Here is a 19,909-nt window from a genome sequence, read left to right on the forward strand (position 1 = left end):
ACTACACACAATTCTCTACCTAAAACACAAAGATCTATCAGGAAGTGACTTGCTTTCCTTTTCATAGCATCAAAATGCTACACTTATTCACCAGGTCACACACACACTCCTCACATGTGCAAACACTAATTGCTTAACTGATCACTAACCAATCACTGCTTTACTGTAGTATAGGCCTATAATGTTAGATGTTACAGTAATGTTACAATAATGTTAGACCTAATAAATATTTTCTGTTTCTACATTGCATTGGTGTTTACAGTGTACTTGTTACATCAGATTACTTTCACTGTAGAACATTGTATTGAAATGTAGATACAGTTTTTGCCCGTTGCTTGAACACTATAGACCCATGCTTAGACTAGAGTAACACAACTTGAAGCTTTTGTTACCATACCTCAAACACATGTAGCCATACCTTAAACAAAAGCGCTGCTTTGCACTCTAGTTGCAATTCTGCAACACACTTATTCCTTTATGCAACACACTTGGTCCTAATACTACAGTCTATTTCATACATAAGACACTTAGTTCAAAAATGAAATCTCAGGGTGCCATTTGGAAAACACATGTATCCAAAATACAAAACACATCGGGTAATTGCAACCACTCAAATATACACATGAAGGCACTTACTTGCAAAACTGAACACCAATCAGCCAGCTACAAAAAGCCCTCAGTTTAGCCATTTCAAGAATTTTGCAAGCATAGAGGGAGGGAGAGCAAGAGGCAGAGGTAGAGGAAGAGGAAGAGGAAGAGGATGATGAGGATGAGGATGAGGATGATGATGATGATGAGGAGGAGGAGGAGGAGGAGGAGGAGGAGGAGAAGGAGGAGGAAGAGGAAGAGGATGATGAGGATGAGGATGATGATGATGAGGAGGAGGAGGAGGAGGAGGAGGAGGAGGAGGAGGAGGATGCCGCCATGCATGGACCCCTATTTCTGATGATATAAGAGCAACTTTGGTGGACCATGTCATCAACCATGGCCTGACTATGAGGGAAGCTGGGCAGAGAGTCCACCCGCATCTAAGCCGCTTCACAGTGGCATCTGTAATAAGAACATTCCGACTAGAAAAACAGGTATGTCTACCTTCTACTCTACTCAGATGGTATTTACAGCATTGTACTACAGTATATCACATTACCACATCACATGTAGGGTATTGCAGGGTGCTAATGCTCCTTTTGCAGCCAAAGTGGTAGTTTTTGTGAAACATACCATGATGATTACTTACAGTATATTGAGATGTTTCAGTACAATGGATAATACAGTATATACAGTAAAGTACTGTAAGAAAAAGAAGCAAACCGATGACAATTTGTGGTTGTATTTCTCTAGAATGACTAGAAGACCTTCTGGGGGAGGACGCCAACGCCTGTTCACACAACAGCAGGAACTTGCCATTGTGGACCTAGTGAGGGCAGACAATGCCATCCGTCTCCACCAGCTACAACAAAAACCATGTGAGCATCACCACCATCAGACGCATTTTTGGAAAACACAACATCACCATGAAGCAGCTCTACAGGGTCCCATTTGAGGTCCATACAATAGCCAACATATACTCACATTTCTAGATGCTCTCCATAATATAGTTGTACAGAACAGACCGGATCAGCCCAGGTTTGTGGTGGTATGGGATAATTTCCATCGGGCTGCTCTGGTCTAGGCCTGGTTCACCAACCACAATCAATTTGAGGTGGTATACTTGCCCCCTTACTCACCATATTTTAAACCCATTCTGTAACAGTCTCCCTATCCACTCTTAGTGAGACATGCTACAAGATAATTTTTGAGGGAGGGACTAACAGACCAAACTGGTTTTTAAAAATATAAAGAGTGTTAACAGTTCAAAGATAAATCTCAACACACCAATAGAAATGCTTTTAGTTTATATCAGATGACCCATACGAGTATATTTACATAGACACCACCCAGCAAAGCTTCAATATACAATAATATAAACCCCAAAGATTCACACAAAAGCAATACTGTCATTGATGAGTAGCAGCAGTAATAATGACTGATAACATTAGTTCCCTTTCGTGGTCACTCCGAGTTACGTCGGATGACGACGATTGGGGTTTCGCTTAGAAGCCTATCACCTTCGAGTATTAGAAAACGAGCCAATGGCAATGAAATGCCATGGGTCTGCGGAATTTGCATAGCGTAACTCCGCCTGCCGCAGGGGGTATATAAGGAAGTACGCGAGCACAATGCAGACATGCTTTCGCTTCGGAGCCGAGAACTTCTCCACTCCTGTAAGCCAAATATTCTGAGTTAGTCTTCTCTTACCTTCGAGACGAGCGAACTCTCCGGTGTTGGTGTGACGGCGATTTCAGCGAGTGCTCACTACCCTGCTGGTCTGTTCAGTGATCTGACAGTTAGTGTGTTTCTCCCTGTTCGCTTCAGCATCCGCGGAGTTTATCCTCTCACAAAAAGAGCTTGCACGCGGCACGTCTTTTTAAAGATGCCTCGCCCGTGCACTTCTGGTTGCGGTCGCGAGATATTTTTCTCTGATGGGCATGAACACTGCTTAGCGTGTTTGGGCGTTGATCACGCTAAAGCAGCGTTCATGGATGACTCATGTTCTCACTGCGGGAACATGACCATCTCCATGCTGCGGTCGAGACTCAATGAACTCACCAGAGCGAGAGTCCCCCTACCCACACCCCGATCTACTGACTCCGAGAGGGCTAGTACTTCGGCTGGTGGCCGGGGTGACCTGAGGGTGACTGTGTGGGACATACCGCCGACACGTCCGCGGTCCACACACCCCTCTTCAGCAGTGGTTCCCGCGAGTGTACAGACTGAGACCGCTGGTTCCTCTTCGGAGCCCCAGCGCGTCTCGTTTGGAGCTCCAGAGGAAGATACTATGTCGATCGCGGCATCACAAGGTGGGCGCGAGTCCTCGGGAAGTGAGGATTCGGCTGCGTTGCCGCCCTCGGGCGTGTCAGCGTTGCCCGAGTCTGATCCCGAGCTGACCGCCATGCTTTCCCGGGCAGCCGCGGCCATTGGTGTTGAGTGGTCCCCGCCACCTGATCCAGTGCGCTCGCGGCTGGACGATTGGTTTTTGGGAGCGGCCGCTGACACCCGTCGCCGCCCAACCCCAATTCCTTTCTTCCCGGAAGTGCATGAGGAAGTCACGCGGTCCTGGAAGGCTCCCATGTCTTCCCGTGATCGTTCGTCGGCTTTCTCCGCCTTTCCTCCCCTCGATAAAGCTGATGCTTGTGGGTACACTGGGATTCCCACGGTTGAACGTTCTGTCGCGATGCAGCTGTGTCCGGCAAGCGCTTCATCACGTGGTGATCCAAAGCACCCTTCCAAAGCCTGTAGATTCTCGTCTACTATGGTGGCGAAATCTTACAGAGCGGCGGGACAGGCAGCTGCTTCACTGCATGCCATGGCCATCTTACAGGTCTACCAGGCCAAGATGCTCCGTGACATGCACGAGGGTAGGACAGACCCAGGGCTCTTTGATGAGCTGCGCGCCGCCACTGACCTCGCTCTCCGGGCGACGAAAGTGACCGCGCGCTCCCTGGGTTTGGTGATGTCCACAGCTGTGGTCCAGGAGAGACACCTGTGGCTGAACCTGGCCGATATGCGTGAGCCTGAGCGGACTCGTCTGCTCAACGCTCCCATATCCCAGGCCGGCCTTTTCGGCGGTGCAGTCGAGGACTTTGCCCAACAGTTCTCGACTGCTCAGAAGCAGACTGAGGCCATTAAACATATTCTGCCCCGGCGTGCTGTTGCTGCTAAGCCACCGGTTCAGAGTCCTCAGCCTGCTCGCCGCCGAGGGCGCCCTCCTGCGGCTCCCGCCCCTCCCGCACGGCCCCAGCAGCAGTCATCGGGGTCGCGTCGTGGAGGAAGCCGCAGGAAGGCGCCACAGCCCTCTCCAGCCCCGCCGCCCGCTAAACGCCAGGCTAAGCGGCGCTCCTGAGACGGGCAGCTCAGGATTGGCTTTCCTTTCTGTTCAGGAGGTGGTAGCAGGGCCACTCCTTCCCCCGGTGGAGGGCCGGGGGAGAATCTTTTGTTCTCCACTCCCCGCTGCTCGTCCCACGACGGGCAGCACCCTAATGTGGTTAAAGACAGAATCGAAAATCCCAATCCTGAGCCCACAGAGCCCGAGGGCCGCAGTGCGCGCCACCCTCGGGTCCCGCCACTGCCGCCCTCCTCTGTCCCAGAGGTGCGGGATGACAGCACGCGCCGCCCACGGGCCTCGCTCCTCTCATCCCCCTCTGTCGCCAGACCCCTGCCAGAGCACGCCCCCGTGGGACGCGCGCCCTCCCCTGGCCTCCTCTGGCAGGACGCGGTTAATGACCGTGCCCCCGCACAGGGCCGCTATGCCACCCTCGCCGGTGCCGGTCATTCCGCCTCGCTGCCCCACCGACGGTACGTCTGTGGTTCGTATGACCCCGCTGGTGCACTTTCTGGAGGCCTGGCTAGAGCTTCCCAGACTGTCCCGCTGGGTCGCGAGAACCATCAGGCTCGGCTACGCGATTCAGTTCGCGCGATCTCCTCCCCGCTTCAGGGGAGTCCGCTTCACTATGGTCGGTGGCAATGCCCCTGTCATGAGAGCGGAGGTCGCCACCCTGCTGGCGAAGGGTGCGATCGAGATTGTCCCTCCAGCCGAAATGAAGTCTGGCTTCTACAGCCCTTACTTCATCGTACCCAAGAAGTCCGGTGGGTTACGGCCGATCCTCGACCTACGCGTCTTGAACCGCTCCCTTCACAGGCTGCCGTTCAAGATGCTAACGGCCAAACACATCCTCCAGTGTGTGCGGCCGCAGGATTGGTTTGCAGCGATCGACCTGAAGGACGCCTACTTCCATGTCTCCATTTTACCTCGACACAGACCGTTTCTACGGTTTGCTTTCGAGGGACAGGCATACCAGTACGCGGTTCTCCCTTTCGGACTAGCCCTGTCTCCTCGCGTCTTTACGAAGGTCGTCGAGGCAGCCCTTGTTCCCCTCCGGGAACACGGGGTTCGCATCCTGAACTATCTCGACGACTGGCTGATCCTAGCTCACTCTCGAGACCAGGTTTGCAAACACAGGGACCTAGTGCTCCGGCACCTAGTTCGTCTGGGCCTTCGGGTCAACTGGGAGAAGAGCAAACTCTGCCCCGTGCAGAGGATCTCTTTTCTCGGTATGGAGATCGACTCGGTCGCCATGTGCGCGCAGCTTACGAGCGAGCGCGCGCAGTCACTGCTGACTTGTCTTCGTCAGTTCGAGGGCAAGAGTGCGGTTCCACTGAAACTTTTTCAGAGGCTCCTGGGGCATATGGCATCCGCAGCCGCAGTAACGCCGCTGGGATTGCTTCATATGAGACCGCTTCAGCTGTGGCTTCGCGATCGAGTCCCGAGGTGGGCATGGCAACACGGCACGCTCCAAGTCCCAGTGACTCCAGCCTGCCGTCAGACCTTCACCCCGTGGGCGAACCTCAATTTTCTACGGGCCGGAGTGCCCTTAGAACGAGTTTCCCGGCATGTTGTTGTATCAACAGATGCCTCCAACACGGGCTGGGGCGCCATGTGCAATGGTCATGCTGCCGCGGGCTCCTGGACAGGACCCCAGCGCCTTTGGCATGTCAATTGCCTCGAGTTGCTGGCTGTACGTCTCGCCCTGCACCGCTTCCGGGCGTTGCTCAGGGGTCAGCACGTACTAGTCCGATCAGACAATACCGCAACAGTAGCGTACATCAACCATCAAGGTGGTCTACGCTCCCGCCGTATGTCGCAACTCGCTCGCCACCTCCTCATATGGAGTCAGAAGCATCTGAGGTCGCTTCGAGCCATTTATATCCCGGGACACCTGAACCAGGCGGCCGACGAGCTGTCTCGAGTTCGGCCTCTCGCTGGAGAATGGCGACTCCATCCCCGGACGGTTCAGCTGATTTGGGATCAGTTCGGCGACGCACAGGTAGACCTGTTTGCCTCCCACGACTCGTCCCACTGCGACCTGTTTTATTCCCTGACCGAGGGCACGCTCGGCACGGATGCACTGGCGCACAGCTGGCCGCGGGGCCTACGCAAATATGCGTTTCCCCCAGTGAGCCTCCTTGCGCAGACCTTGCGCAAGATCAGGGAGGACGAGGAGCAGGTCACTTTGGTTGCCCCGTATTGGCCCAACCGGACCTGGTTCTCCGAACTAGTACTCCTCGCGACAGCACCTCCCTGGCCAATTCCTCTGAGGAAGGACCTCCTTTCTCAGGGACGGGGCACCTTATGGCACCCTCGTCCCGATCTTTGGAACCTCCATGTGTGGCTCCTGGACGGGACGAGGCAGGTTTGAGTACCCTACCACCTGCGGTGGTGGCTACCATCACTTCCGCTAGAGCATCGTCCACGAGACATGCCTATGCGTTGAAGTGGAACCTCTTCGTCAACTGGTGTTCTTCTAAACATCAAGAACCCTCGAAATGCCCCATCAGTGTCGTGCTTTCCTTCCTGCAAGAAGGGTTGGAGCGAAGGCTGTCTCCCTCCACCCTGAAAGTGTATGTGGCCGCCATTGCCGCCCATCACGAAGCAGTCGATGGTAAGTCTCTGGGAAAGCACGACCTGATCGTCAGGTTCCTGAGGGGAGCCAGGAGACTAAATCCTCCTCGTCCTCCCCTCGTTCCCTCTTGGGACCTCTCAGTGGTTCTAACTGCCCTGCAGAGCGCTCCATTTGAGCCTTTGCAATCAGTGGAGCTTAAGTTCCTGTCAATGAAGACAGCGCTCCTGGTTGCATTGGCCTCCATCAAGAGGGTAGGGGACCTGCAGGCATTTTCGGTTGACGAAGCGTGCCTGGAATTCGGGCCGGCTGACTCTCACGTGATCCTGAGACCCCGGCTTGGATATGTGCCCAAGGTTCCTACCACACCCTTTCGAGACCAGGTAGTGAACCTGCAAGCGCTGCCCTTGGAGGAGGCAGACCCAGCCTTGGCACTGCTCTGTCCAGTACGCGCCCTCCGTGCTTATGTAGACAGAACGCGGTGTTTCAGGACCTCAGACCAGCTCTTTGTCTGTCATGGTGGGAAGCTGAAGGGAAAGGCTCTCTCAAAGCAAAGGTTATCACACTGGATAGTGGATACCATTGCGTTGGCATACCAGCAGCAAGGTCGTCCGTGCCCCCTTGGTGTGAAAGCCCACTCCACACGTAGTGTGGCTTCCTCTTGGGCTCTAGCGCATGGCGCCTCGCTAACAGACATTTGTAGAGCTGCAGGCTGGGCGACACCCAACACTTTCGCGAGATTTTATAATCTCAGAGTAGAGCCAGTTTCTTCTCATGTACTCGCTTCAACCAGCCGGTGCTAGATTCTGCTCAGGTGTCTTCGCTTGCTCGCCATTCCCCTCCACGGACGGGATACGTGCGATATTTTCCTCAGGTGAGTCTGATAAGCTCTGAGTTCCTCCAGCACTGCTTATGTCAACGCCTGAGTTATGCCAAAATTCCATACTCAGCTTTTGCGCTTGACTAGGTGCCACCATGTGCATGGTCCCCCCTCTGGGCGACCCCCACATGTGTATTCCGCTGTAAGTCTCCTTGTGAGCGTGTGTCTTTCCCTTGGCAAGCCACCTTGCCACCCCTGGGGTTTAAAATTCCACCTGCGGCTGGACACCTCAGTGATCTTCCATATGCAGCCTCTGGCCATATGTGTATTCTAAGTCCCCCCCATCAATGGCTGGGCATAATTGCATACTTCTCTCTGGAGATATGCTTCCCAGTGTACCTTGGTATCCCTGTGTTAAGTAGGACTCCTTCGTTCGTGCTAGTCTCACAACAGGGAGCTCAGACTTACGCAGGGCACTGGAAGACAGCCGAGGTGGCGTGATTAGACTGGAACCCCAATCGTCGTCATCCGACGTAACTCGGAGTGACCACGAAAGGGAACGTCTCGGTTACGGATGTAACCCTCGTTCCCTGAGTGGGAACGGAGACGTTACGTCTTCCTGCCACTTCCGCTGTACCGCTGAAAAACGCCTGGGGCCAGTCTCGGCTCCTCAGCGAAGGCATGTCTGCATTGTGCTCGCGTACTTCCTTATATACCCCCTGCGGCGGGCGGAGTTACGCTATGCAAATTCCGCAGACCCATGGCATTTCATTGCCATTGGCTCGTTTTCTAATACTCGAAGGTGATAGGCTTCTAAGCGAAACCCCAATCGTCGTCATCCGACGTAACGTCTCCGTTCCCACTCAGGGAACGAGGATTACATCCGTAACCGAGACGTTCTCAATTGTCCTGTGATCCATAGAGTTCATCCAATGTTTTGTATCATACAATGAATTGTTCCATTGGCAGTGATGGAGAGGAACAGAATAATAGTCCCGTGACTGAGATGAAGCAACAATTAGTAACAATCCACAATGACTTTCATCCAAACGAACACAGTCAGGCCTTGAAGACCCTGTCCATTAGGAACTCATGTTCCAGTTAGAATTTCAATCTTGAGCCTCATCACCAAACAGGAAAATAGATGATACTCAAAGAGTCCTTCTACAAACAAAACATACATACTAGCATTAACACGCTGGTTTCAAAACAAACAACATCCGAAAACCCAACTAAATACAGCTTACACATGAATAAACCACCGTTGACATAAATCAGAAAAAAAAACTCCCCCAGAAGGTCTTCTAGTCATTCTAGAGAAATACAACCACAAATTGTCATCGGTTTGCTTCTTTTTCTTACAGTACTTTACTGTATATACTGTATTATCCATTGTACTGAAACATCTCAATATACTGTAAGTAATCATCATGTTATGTTTCACAAAAACTACCACTTTGGCTGCAAAAGGAGCATTAGCACCCTGCAATACCCTACATGTGATGTGGTAATGTGATATACTGTAGTACAATGCTGTAAATACCATCTGAGTAGAGTAGAAGGTAGACATACCTGTTTTTCTAGTCGGAATGTTCTTATTACAGATGCCACTGTGAAGCGGCTTAGATGCGGGTGGACTCTCTGCCCAGCTTCCCTCATAGTCAGGCCATGGTTGATGACATGGTCCACCAAAGTTGCTCTTATATCATCAGAAATAGGGGTCCGTGCATGGCGGCATCCTCCTCCTCCTCCTCCTCCTCCTCCTCCTCCTCCTCCTCCTCCTCCTCCTCCTCCTCTTCCTCCTCCTCCTCCTCCTCCTCTTCCTCCTCCTCTTCCTCCTCCTCCTCTTCCTCCTCCTCTTGCTCTCCCTCCATCCATGCTTGCAAAGTTCTTGAAATGGCTAAACTGAGGGCTTTTGTAGCTGGTTGATTGGTGTTCAGTTTTGCAAGTAAGTGCCTTCATGTGTATATTTGAGTGGTTGCAATTACCCGATGTGTTTTGTATTTTGGATACATGTGTTTTCCAAATGGCACCCTGAGATTTCATTTTTGAACTAAGTGTCTTATGTATGAAATAGACACTAGTATTAGGACCAAGTGTGTTGCATAAAGGAATAAGTGTGTTGCAGAATTGCAACTAGAGTGCAAAGCAGCGCTTTTGTTTAAGGTATGGGTACATGTGTTTGAGGTATGGTAACAAAAGCTTCAAGTTGTGTTACTCTAGTCTAAGCATGGGTCTATAGTGTTGAAGCAACGGGCAAAAACTGTAACAGGCTATGATACTCCATGAATTGCATCCTAATTCATTACAATAGTTTAAGTTTGTGAAGGGCTTATGTTATAAAGTTCCAAACATAGGTTTGGGGAAGAGCCTAATCAAATCAGTCCTGTCAATCAAGCTCATTTATCAGCCATCATTGAGAGATCTCCAGCTGCAGAACCCAAGAGGGTAATCTAGCAGGAGAAGGAGAAAGAGGAGAGGAGAATCTCGCAGTCAATCGGGGGGACGTGGAGGCATAAAGTCAAGGGAGAAGCCCATAGAGAGTCATAAAGTTGCTCCTGCTGCTATCTCATGGACAGCTCCTACTCACACTCTCCGTCTCTGCAAGTTTCGGAAGGGAATGATTCAGATTTCTCTTGGCACAGCTAGAAGACAGACGGGTTGCTCACGTCACATCTACGTCATCAAGCTCAGTTTGAGTCTGCGCAGTACGCTCAACCATCAGGAAGTGAGTGCTTTTACTTCACTTTTCTCCCTTGAAGTCTATGTGGTCACTGTGTCCATTTCTTATACTGTCTATGGCAGAACTCCAGTGCCAGCAGTTTCTGAACAGCGGGATAAAAGTGAGGGGCGGAACTTATAAAAAAAGTTCCAGGACTACAGGACTTATCTGTCCTGTAAAAAAAGTAAATGTTCTGCACAGTATTTTCAGTATGTAAACATGATTTTTTTTTTTTATCATGCAGAAGAAATGACAGAACAGAATGTTTTTTATAGCAAAGCACACAAGAAGCACAGACCGTACATGAATGTGATTCACTGCAGACTCGAGCAGCTCAAAGTAAACCTCTATTGACTTCAGCACAGAGATGTGGTTTGATGTGTTGATGAAAATAAACCTTCAGCATCAGTGTGTCTTCAGACGTGTGGTTTGTGTGTGTGTGTGTGTGATCGGCTGATGGAAAACAAAGTTAGTGTTAGTTAGTAACCCTTAGTGACCATCCTAAGACCATTCCAGACTTTTAATGGCAAAATATTGATCATAGGCCTACAATAAAATATTAAAATGTACTGCTGCTTGCAAAAACAAAAACTGAAAAGGTATTGTGTCCGGTCCGCCAACTACAACAGTGCAATACTAATACAGATGAATATTAATAACCAGTGGAAGAGTAGCAGTACGTGTACAGTAAGAGGGCGGTCTGAAATATTATTGGTGGAGAATCAGACGCAGTAACACTATCTCACAGTTTAACACTGTCCTGTTAGTTCACAGTCTCTCTGTCTCTGAAGTGTTTACATATAGTGCTATTATCTGAAAATGCTTCACATGTGTGTGTTGTTCTGCGTGTGCCGTCTGGTCGGTGAGTTATCATATTCAGTTTAAGACTTCAGTTTTAATGCATTATATTTACAGATTTAATACAGAGCCATTATAAGTATACTTTTGATCAGATTTCAGATAAAAGATGCTCTACCCAAACTGAAAATAACCAAAAATCTAATTTAAATCACGGGGCAGGTGCAAAAACAGCAGAATCAGTTTGGAAACAATGACATCAAATGATTTTTGGTTAATATTGCTAGTTTGACGTTTATTTTACTGTTTGTTGTGTATAGTTTGTGGTTTCTTAATTAAAAAATAACAATGAAACATTAATACTACATTTTTAAACTAAGAGAGAACTATATATGTGTATGTGCAAGTATAAAGTAAAGTCAGTGGTTTTAAAGGCTGTTCATTTGGGTCTTTTAGTTCAAGTATGTTTCTCTGTGAAACATTAGTGGAGTGTTTTTCAATCACTTTTCCTGATTTGCTCTATTTGGCTTCCAATGACCCTTCATTCTCCAGAGCAGAGACACTGAAGGAGCCAATCAGATTTAAGATGAGACACAATCACCCGTGTGGCTCCTCCCACAGATCACCTGTATTGTGATAACAGTGATAAAAAATAATAAAAATAATATCATGAAAAAATGTAATCACTGGCTACTTCTGTGCCTGTGCTGCTGTTCTCCATTACCGTTGGTAATGAAAATTGTCTATTTAAGAAAATCAGCAAAGTTATTAATCTGTGACTCTGTTCTCCAGGTGTGTTTGCTGGTACAGATGCAGTGAAGTCAGTGTCAGTGATGGAGGGAGATTCAGTCTCTCTAAACTCGGATCTTACTGAAATGATGGATGAAGATCTGATTCTGTGGAGGTTTGGAAATGAAAACACTTTAATAGCTGAAATCAATGTACTGGCCGACAGAATCACTGTATATGATGATGTTCCTGATGGGAGATTCAGAGACAGACTGAAGCTGGATCATCAAACTGGATCTCTGACCATCACAAACATCACAGCTGAACATACTGGAGATTATCAACTAGAGACCAACAATGTGAGAAAGAGTTTCAGTCTCACAGTCTATGGTGAGTTAAATATTTGTTTCATCTGTTTTTTGCATCAAAGTGGGCGTATCTTAATTATTAAAATGATGAAATCATTTCTGTTAAGCATCATTTTCCTCTCTGATATTTCTCAATATGTGTAAATAATAATCTTTTATATGTATATGGAGAGGAATGAAGATCACACGAGACACTGACTGACACTGCTGCTGCAATAAACACTTTCTAAACTATTCACTTTTTTCTTTCTCAGCTCGTCTGCCTGTTCCTGTCATCAGCAGAGACTGTTCACACTGTTCTTCATTATCATCATCATCATCATCATCATCATCATCATGTTCATTGGTGTGTTCATCAGTGTTGAATGTGAGTGATGCGACTCTCTCCTGGTACGCAGGAATCAGTGTATTGTCCAGCATCAGTGTGTGTGATCTCAGCATCAGTCTCTCTCTACCTCTGGAGGTGGAATATCAGGATAAAAACACCTACAGCTGTGTGCTGAACAATCCCATCAGCAACCAGACCACACATCTGGACATCAACACACTCTGTCACACATGTGCAGGTACCACAGCACTGATGATATATTCAATGAATTAATTTGTTGATTCGAGACTGATAACTTAGGATGACTTAAAGAATGTAGGAGCTTCTGTCATCATTTACTTGTGTCTTTATGAAAAGTTTTTACCTTCTTTTTCTTGTGTGGAGCACAAAACAAGATCATTTTTAGGTCATGACAGAGACTAAAGTCAGCTTTTTGAAAATCTTAATTTAATTTATAATTTGTTTCATTAGTTTCTCCAGAAGGCCACGCCCCCTGTTGTGATTCTGTTGAAGCTGTGCTGCGATTGGTCGTCACTGCGCTGATGGGCGTGGCTTCTGCGGCTGCTGCTGTTCTTCTGGTCAATGACGTCAGAGCTTCAAGAGGATGACAGGAGAAAACAGAACAGACATTATAAATAGTGTGACATATATTGCATATATTGGTTTAAAATGAGTGTGGTCTAATTGTGTAGTGTTTGAAATGCTTTACTCTGAACTGGATTGTAAAGGCTTTATTACTCAAATCTGGTGTATTGGGCCATCTGGTGGCAAAAACGATACTATAAGTATTCTTGAATATTTCATTTTATTCTTTAATGTCATCCATTTTACATTTCTTTTCCACTGCAGTGTTGTTGTTTTGTATCTTTTCTTAATTTATGTTATGTTGCTTTTTTTAATTTTGTTGTAGGCTATAATTGTATGCAGCAACACCACAAATACAAGTGTATAACTATGTCACACCAATAAATCCCTGTAGAATTGAAGAGAAAACTAAATAGTGCTTATTGAACTATCATACATAATTTAAGGGTATAATAAAAGAGTCAAAGCTGATCATCATAAACATTACAGATATTACATCTTTAAAGACGGGATCAAAGACTGGAAGAGCATTTCAACTTCTGAGACTTTTGACCTTGTTTTGATGATACAGAGTAACCACATTCATTAATCTGTATGGTGATGGGCATTTTCAAAACACTGCTTCATGAAGCTTCTAAACATTTCCAAATCTTTTGTTTTGAATCAGTGGTTCGGAGCCATAGACAGTATGAAAATATGGACGTATGGTTTTATTCAGAAATATTTTTTTCTCCACAGTCTTTGGTGAAAGGCAATTTCTTTTTTTTTTTAAAAACAATTTCACCAGCTTTAGAGACACCGACTACTACAACCCACGGTGTTGCCATGGTTTGGCTTCACTTTTAAAAGAAATACAGCCGCCAGGTTTCAAACCTGTCAACACTGGGTTGGGCTGTCGAAGCAGTCAGGTGGTTCACTACAGGAGTGAACCAGTGTGTTTGCTTCAGAAGTCATTTTCACGTGACTAGTGACATAATGATACAAGCTCCGAAGCAGTGGTTCATTGCAAGGACCGATTTGCAACTGCCCACACTGCCAAAAGAACCAAAACCTGGTTCAATGACCATGGTATTACTGTGTGATTTCATGTAATATTCAAATGTTTTGAAATCCTGTTTCCGTGGGTTTTATGAGCTGGAAGCCCAAATTATGTACAAATAAACAACTAAATACTTCAAATCGTTTAAGTTGTGGGCCCTGAATCTATAATCTATAGAAGTTTAACGTTTTTTTATGGAATTATGGAAATAAATAAACTTTTACATGATATTCAAATATTTTGGAGAGGGTAGAACCATTGTCCACTTTAGAACAAATACCGACATGAACTTGTGTATGGAGACTTGTTGGAGAAGACGTATTTGTGATACCGATAATGAATATGAAGTGCAAGCTAAAGTCATGTCTAACCAATTTTTAGGAAAGGGGCTATCACACAGAAACTGTACAAGAGTGATCCTGTTCTTAAAGTTTTTTCTGCATCTCCAAAAATTAGTTTCACACTACAAGATAGTACCTAGTCATCTTCCTGCCAAAAAACAGATTACTTGGCTTTACAGACAGTTAAAATGTACTTACAAATGTGGGTCTTGTAATCATTGTTCTAAAGAAGGCAAATAATTCTGTAATTGCAAGACACATAAGATGTACAACATAAAAGCATTCATTAATTGCAATACTACTTTTGTGGTATATAGGTTATCATGCAAATGTGGATGCTTTTATGTAGGCCGGACCAAGAGACGTCTTAAAGACAGAGTATCGGAGCATAAAAATGCCATTAGAAAAGCTCATTTAGATTACCCTATGGCAAAACACTTCCAAAATGTGCTCAATATAATCCAGAAGCCCTAATGGTTGAGGGTTTACAAATGATTAAAAAGAGTATTCGGGGTGGTGACCGATTAAAGTAAATTTTACAGAGAGAAACATTCTATGAGCTACAGGCCACAGTATACCCTGGGTTGAATGAAGAAATAGACTTCAGTCCTTTTTTGTGATTTATGCTTTCTGTGTCTAGCCTACTTTTGTCTTTCATCATAATAGTTTTTTTTTTTTTTTTTTTTGGTCTTTGGATTCAATTTGCAATGTAGCCACCTAGTGGACTTTCTCTGTATGTGCATGTATTATGTCACTCAGGTGTTTCTAATTAGCACACATAAAAGAGGAAATTGTTTGGTTGGAAAGCACACTCTGAAGAAGGCTGTTTGTGCTGCTACACGTGGGTTGCTTTCAGAAATACTTGAGTAAGTAAAAATTACTCCACAAACTCTAACTGGCCAAGTTAAATTTACTTTGTTAATTTGTCTTAATTTGTTAATTCAGTACATGTGACATTTCCTTAAATAATATGAGTGCAAAAACTTTTTCCAAGTTTTTTTTTTCAGTGAAGAACTAGATTTTAAACTCAAGACATGCACGTGTTTTAACAATTGAACTATCTTAATTGTTACTATAAATCTATAACTAATATGCCAGAAATGGTAAAGTTTGATCTTTGCCCAGGAAACCTGGATGTTATTGCCTGATATTATGTGTATAAATATGATCCATCTTCATTCAATTGATATGAGACTGTTCTGGTGTTACACAGGCTCTGGCTATTCACAAAATCTTCCTCTGAGATTCTGACGGCAACACTTTAACAACCGGAGTTCTGAATAAATGTTTTTTAGTATTTTTGTGCTTTGTGTTTAAATGTGTTGAGAATATCAGTGTGCAGCGTATGAGTGCATGCAGACATTTCACTTTTCCTTCAGGTTCATCATGGCAATGCTGAAATGTTGTCTGCTTCTTTTCATCATCTTCTCCATGGGGGATACAGAAGGTAACCAAGACATTTTATTTAGTAAAAATCCTTGCTGTTTTAAAACCTTTTTGGAAACGTACAATATTTCTTTTATTAGACACAGTTTGCCCCACTGACTGGACGAAATTTGGACTCCGATGCTACAAATACTTTTCTGATCCGACTAACTGGATCACAGCAGAGGTAAAGTGTTACAACAAGATTTGGTCACACTTTATATTAGGTGTCTTTAACTACATCTAAAAGACAGGTCTAAAGACATGTACGCAATAAGTGTGTTGTATCAAATTATTAATTTAAACTGATAAAAATTATTCTCTAGTGAAGTAAATGCTGCAGAAAAAAACTAATATAATTTCTACATGGGGAAAGTTAAGTTCAGGCAAGACAAAGTCAATTCTATAATATCTTAAATATCAACAATATAAAAATAAGTAAAACCTATTCAACTTTTATAATACTGGTGTTCCCATCATGCACTGTGGCATGAATAATTAATAATGTTGACTTCACTGTTTTTTCAGCTGTATTTACACCTTTTTAATCATCGCTTTTGTTGGCAGGTTTAGTAATTTGCATTTTGTATAATCTGAATTAATTTTCTACTCAACTACACAATCACTCAAACAATCTATCGAAAGTTACCGTCATTGTGTACCAACCAAGTATTGAGGTGTTCAATTCAAATTTATTTGTATAGCGCTTTTCATAATACCCATTGTTTCAAAGCATTGTTTACACGATGAGGACTGCTGCCGCGGTGCACTAACCTATTTTATACACGCCTAATACCTCTTTATTGGATACAGCAGGTCCCACCCTCCTGTTTAGTCAAGCGAAACTTAACAAGTCACGACGCACAAACAACGTCACATGGGCACTTTTACCAGAGTAAAAACACAGTAAACAAAACAGGTGTTCAGGTGATTCAATGTATAGATTCAATATGTAATCTATTCAATATCTATTGTATTAAAATGTTTCTAAAAGCATACACTTTAAATGTGTGCTTTAATTCAGTATTATATTGTCAGAGTAAAAAGTTAAATTTACTAAAGTCTAAGTAGATGTTACTTAATTCTACATGTGAAATTAAATATAAAGTAATATTTACGTAAGTACTTCAATTAAATGTTAAGTATAATTTAAATGTCAAACTAACTTTAAGCCCAATATTAAGTAGATTTTACTTGATAACAGTTGTACAGAGCAGTAGCAGTAAAATGAACTTAATTCATTATCAAGTAAATCAGACTTTGCTTTATTCTAACAAAGAATTGGTTTTGTATTGACAATGAAAAAATCTGTCTCTTTAGAGAAACTGTCAAAGTCTTGGTGCGACTCTTGCATCTGTGCTTGATAAACTGGAAAATGATTTCCTGCTGAGTCTGTTGCCTTCTCCTTCCACACGTTCTTGGATTGGTGCTAATGATGCTGATCAAGTAAGTTCAATTGTATGTCCTAAAGATACCTATTTGTTTGTCTGCATTTACTGTTTAAAGCAGAAATTTTAGTGAAAAGTTTCTAATGAAAATGGTTTGAATTCAAATCTGGCCTTAATCCGCTTCTTCCTGAAGTCTGACAACAGTAGTGCACTCTTTGTCTTCACTCTCTTCACTCTTTAGGAAGGACGCTGGTTATGGAGTGATGGATCTCTGTTTTTGTATACCAACTGGTGTGCTGGAGAACCTAACAATGCTGGTGTTCCCGAGAACTGTTTGGAGATCAACTTTAGTTGTAAGAATGCAGTCTTTTTTTTTTTTTTTTTACTTTTTATATATACTTTCAGTTATAATCTAAAATCCAACAGTAGCTATTTATGAAATCTATTTTATTGTGATTCTAACAACACCATGTGATCAGAATAACTGATTTCAATATTCCACCTTGCAGCTAACCGTTGCTGGAACGATGTGCCCTGTTCAATCTCATTCTCCTATATCTGTGAAAAGCAAGGGATGGACCGTGGAGGAGCCATGGTATTATATTAGTATAATATTGTACATTAAAAACGTGAAATAAAAATAAATAAATGGACAGTGTTTGTGTTTGAGTGTTTGGTGAAACCATTTGTTTTGCGTGCAGATCTCAGAGCCTAGGCTGCCTACAGAGACGTGTTTTTTTTGACGGCATGCTTATGGGGCGGGCAGCTAGTGGATCGTTAGGAAAAAATATATATATATTTTTGGGCCTGAAATCACTGATACCACCTTTAAGGGCTAGGCTGTTGTCCATTACATGATGTTTTTACTACTGAAATTCCCACAAGGATATGAACATATTATTTTAATTGCATATAGATACATTTTCCAAAGATCTTTAAATGTTGTCCAAAAATATGTTGTAGGCTACTTGTTTAAATTTGAAAAATACGAATAACACACGTGACTAATCCTGATTGGTTTCAGAGCCGTTGAACGGCTGTGATTGGTTCTTGCTGTGTGTATGTTCCTTGAATGTGATTAGATTTAGAAGTCTAATGGCTCGTTTTCCATTGAGTGGTACGGTATGGTTCGGGTCGGAAAACCATGAATTGGCTAGCTTTTCCACTGCCAACAATACCCTTACTTGATAGGCGTGGTGTATGGTGGAAAGTAGTGATAATGTCACTTGATGGGTGTTGTGGAAAAATGTAGTGTTTCTTATATTCATTTGTTTTTCTAGCTGTTAATTCCATTTAATCATGTTTCTGTGAGGTTTTCTAGCAGCTGAAGGGAGACAGGAAAGAGTGGGCCAATAAAACCGATGGCCAGGAAAATAGTGAAACGCCTGAGCACGGGAAAGAGTTTGGTTGAAGGAATACGGGGGGGTTGAAGGAATACGGGGGGGTTGAAGGAATACGGGGGGGTTTAAGTAATAAAACACCAGGCCCTGTCCTGAGAGGAACAGGAGGCAATTTGGGTCATAAATGAAGGACTTTTGGTGTCTCAGGGACAAAGAACAGTGTGACCTGCGAAGGGGGGAAAAGCCAGTTCAAACCAGTCTCAAGATAGGGTTACAAGGAGCTGGGGAGGAGGAGTGAATGCCAAGAAACTGTAATTGTCTGTGCATTGTTTAGTCTGTAGGTATTTTGTTTTCCGAACTGGGTAGCTGCAGTTTGTGAAAAGAATCCTCAAAGAATAAACTTTTCTCTTTATTACAATTCTGCCTTTGAATGTTTCTTATGCCTTTGATGCTGTTGTAGGAAAATTGCCATTATAATAGGCGAGGTGTATGACCAGTGGCGGAACTAGAGTTTTATACATGGGGTGGCCAGGGGGTGGCCACTGCTACTTTCGGGGGTACACCGTGCACACACACACACACACATTACCGAAGAATCCCATTAGGGCAATGTTTCGAAAAAGACCCAAATATAGCCTATTCATACGCCTATTCATTCTTTTTTTTTTTTCTCACGTGAATGGGGTAAAATTTTTAACCTTTAGATATCAACATGAAAATTACTGAGTTGATTACTTGCAGCAAGACAAACAAAAAATGTATTCCAAGTTTTTTTTTTATTGTTTGTTAAGATGGACAAACGGTGCATAATCTAATTATGTATGTGCTAATTTGCATAAATACCACAACAGATCTAAACATTGGGTCTAGCCAAGTGAACATGTCTTGTTGACACATAACAGTAAAATACTTAATGTTAAAATGGAACCCATTTAGGCTTTGGGGTTTGGGGCTGGGGCTGGGGCTGTGGGGGACGAGTCTGAGGGAAGAACAGGAGACAATGGTAAGGAGAATGCAGAAGACAAAAGGCAGGTGAAATTAAAAAAATTAAAACTGTTTCTGGGGATTCAAAACTTTCCCCTTATTTGGGATTCTTCTGGACTTTTTTTTCCTTACTCGGGACATAATGAGGATACAATTTTTTTTTGAGTTTGCTTCTGTTGCAATTTGTTCAACCTTTTTTCATAAAATGACTGGACTATGTTTGTGCTTATTTAAAAAGAACTCTGGAAATCCCCTGGCACAGATGGTATTCCAATCGAAATATATACAGCTTTCTGGTCTGACTTAGGCCCTCTGATGTTGGATATGATACATTTTTCAGTTTCTCAAGGTGCATTTCACTCATCGATTAATATAGCTATTATTTCTCTCCTTTTAAAAAAAGATAAAGATCCGACTTCCTGTTCTAGCTATCGGCCACTTTCTTTGATAGGGACGGATGTTAAATTGTATGCAAAAGTGCTGGCCCGACGTTTAGAGAGATTTATGAATAGATTAGTTCATTATGACCAGACAGGGTTCATTAA

General features: G+C 44.2%; 1 protein-coding gene across 2 annotated transcripts in view; it reads left to right on the forward strand.

Moving 5' to 3' along the window:
• Nucleotides 1–14,584: 14,584 nt before the first annotated feature.
• The window catches only part of LOC311294962 (galactose-specific lectin nattectin-like), a 63,979-nt gene continuing 58,654 nt past the window's right edge, over nucleotides 14,585–19,909 (forward strand). Inside the window, exons 1-6 of one of the 2 annotated variants that reach the window (XM_084416091.1) lie at nucleotides 14,585–15,093; nucleotides 15,607–15,674; nucleotides 15,754–15,839; nucleotides 16,973–17,098; nucleotides 17,282–17,393; nucleotides 17,550–17,698. In XM_084416091.1, the coding sequence (XP_084272217.1) occupies nucleotides 14,963–15,093; nucleotides 15,607–15,674; nucleotides 15,754–15,839; nucleotides 16,973–17,098; nucleotides 17,282–17,393; nucleotides 17,550–17,647 (621 nt within the window). In that variant the 5' untranslated portion in view covers nucleotides 14,585–14,962 and the 3' untranslated portion in view covers nucleotides 17,648–17,698. Of the gene's footprint in view, nucleotides 15,094–15,606; nucleotides 15,675–15,753; nucleotides 15,840–16,972; nucleotides 17,099–17,281; nucleotides 17,394–17,549; nucleotides 17,699–19,909 lie in introns of those variants that run through there. The other variant, XM_084416092.1, reaches the window with a different exon arrangement.

The sequence above is a fragment of the Rutilus rutilus genome (assembly GCF_951802725.1).
Source record: "Rutilus rutilus genome assembly, chromosome: 8".
Taxonomy (NCBI): domain Eukaryota; kingdom Metazoa; phylum Chordata; class Actinopteri; order Cypriniformes; family Leuciscidae; genus Rutilus; species Rutilus rutilus.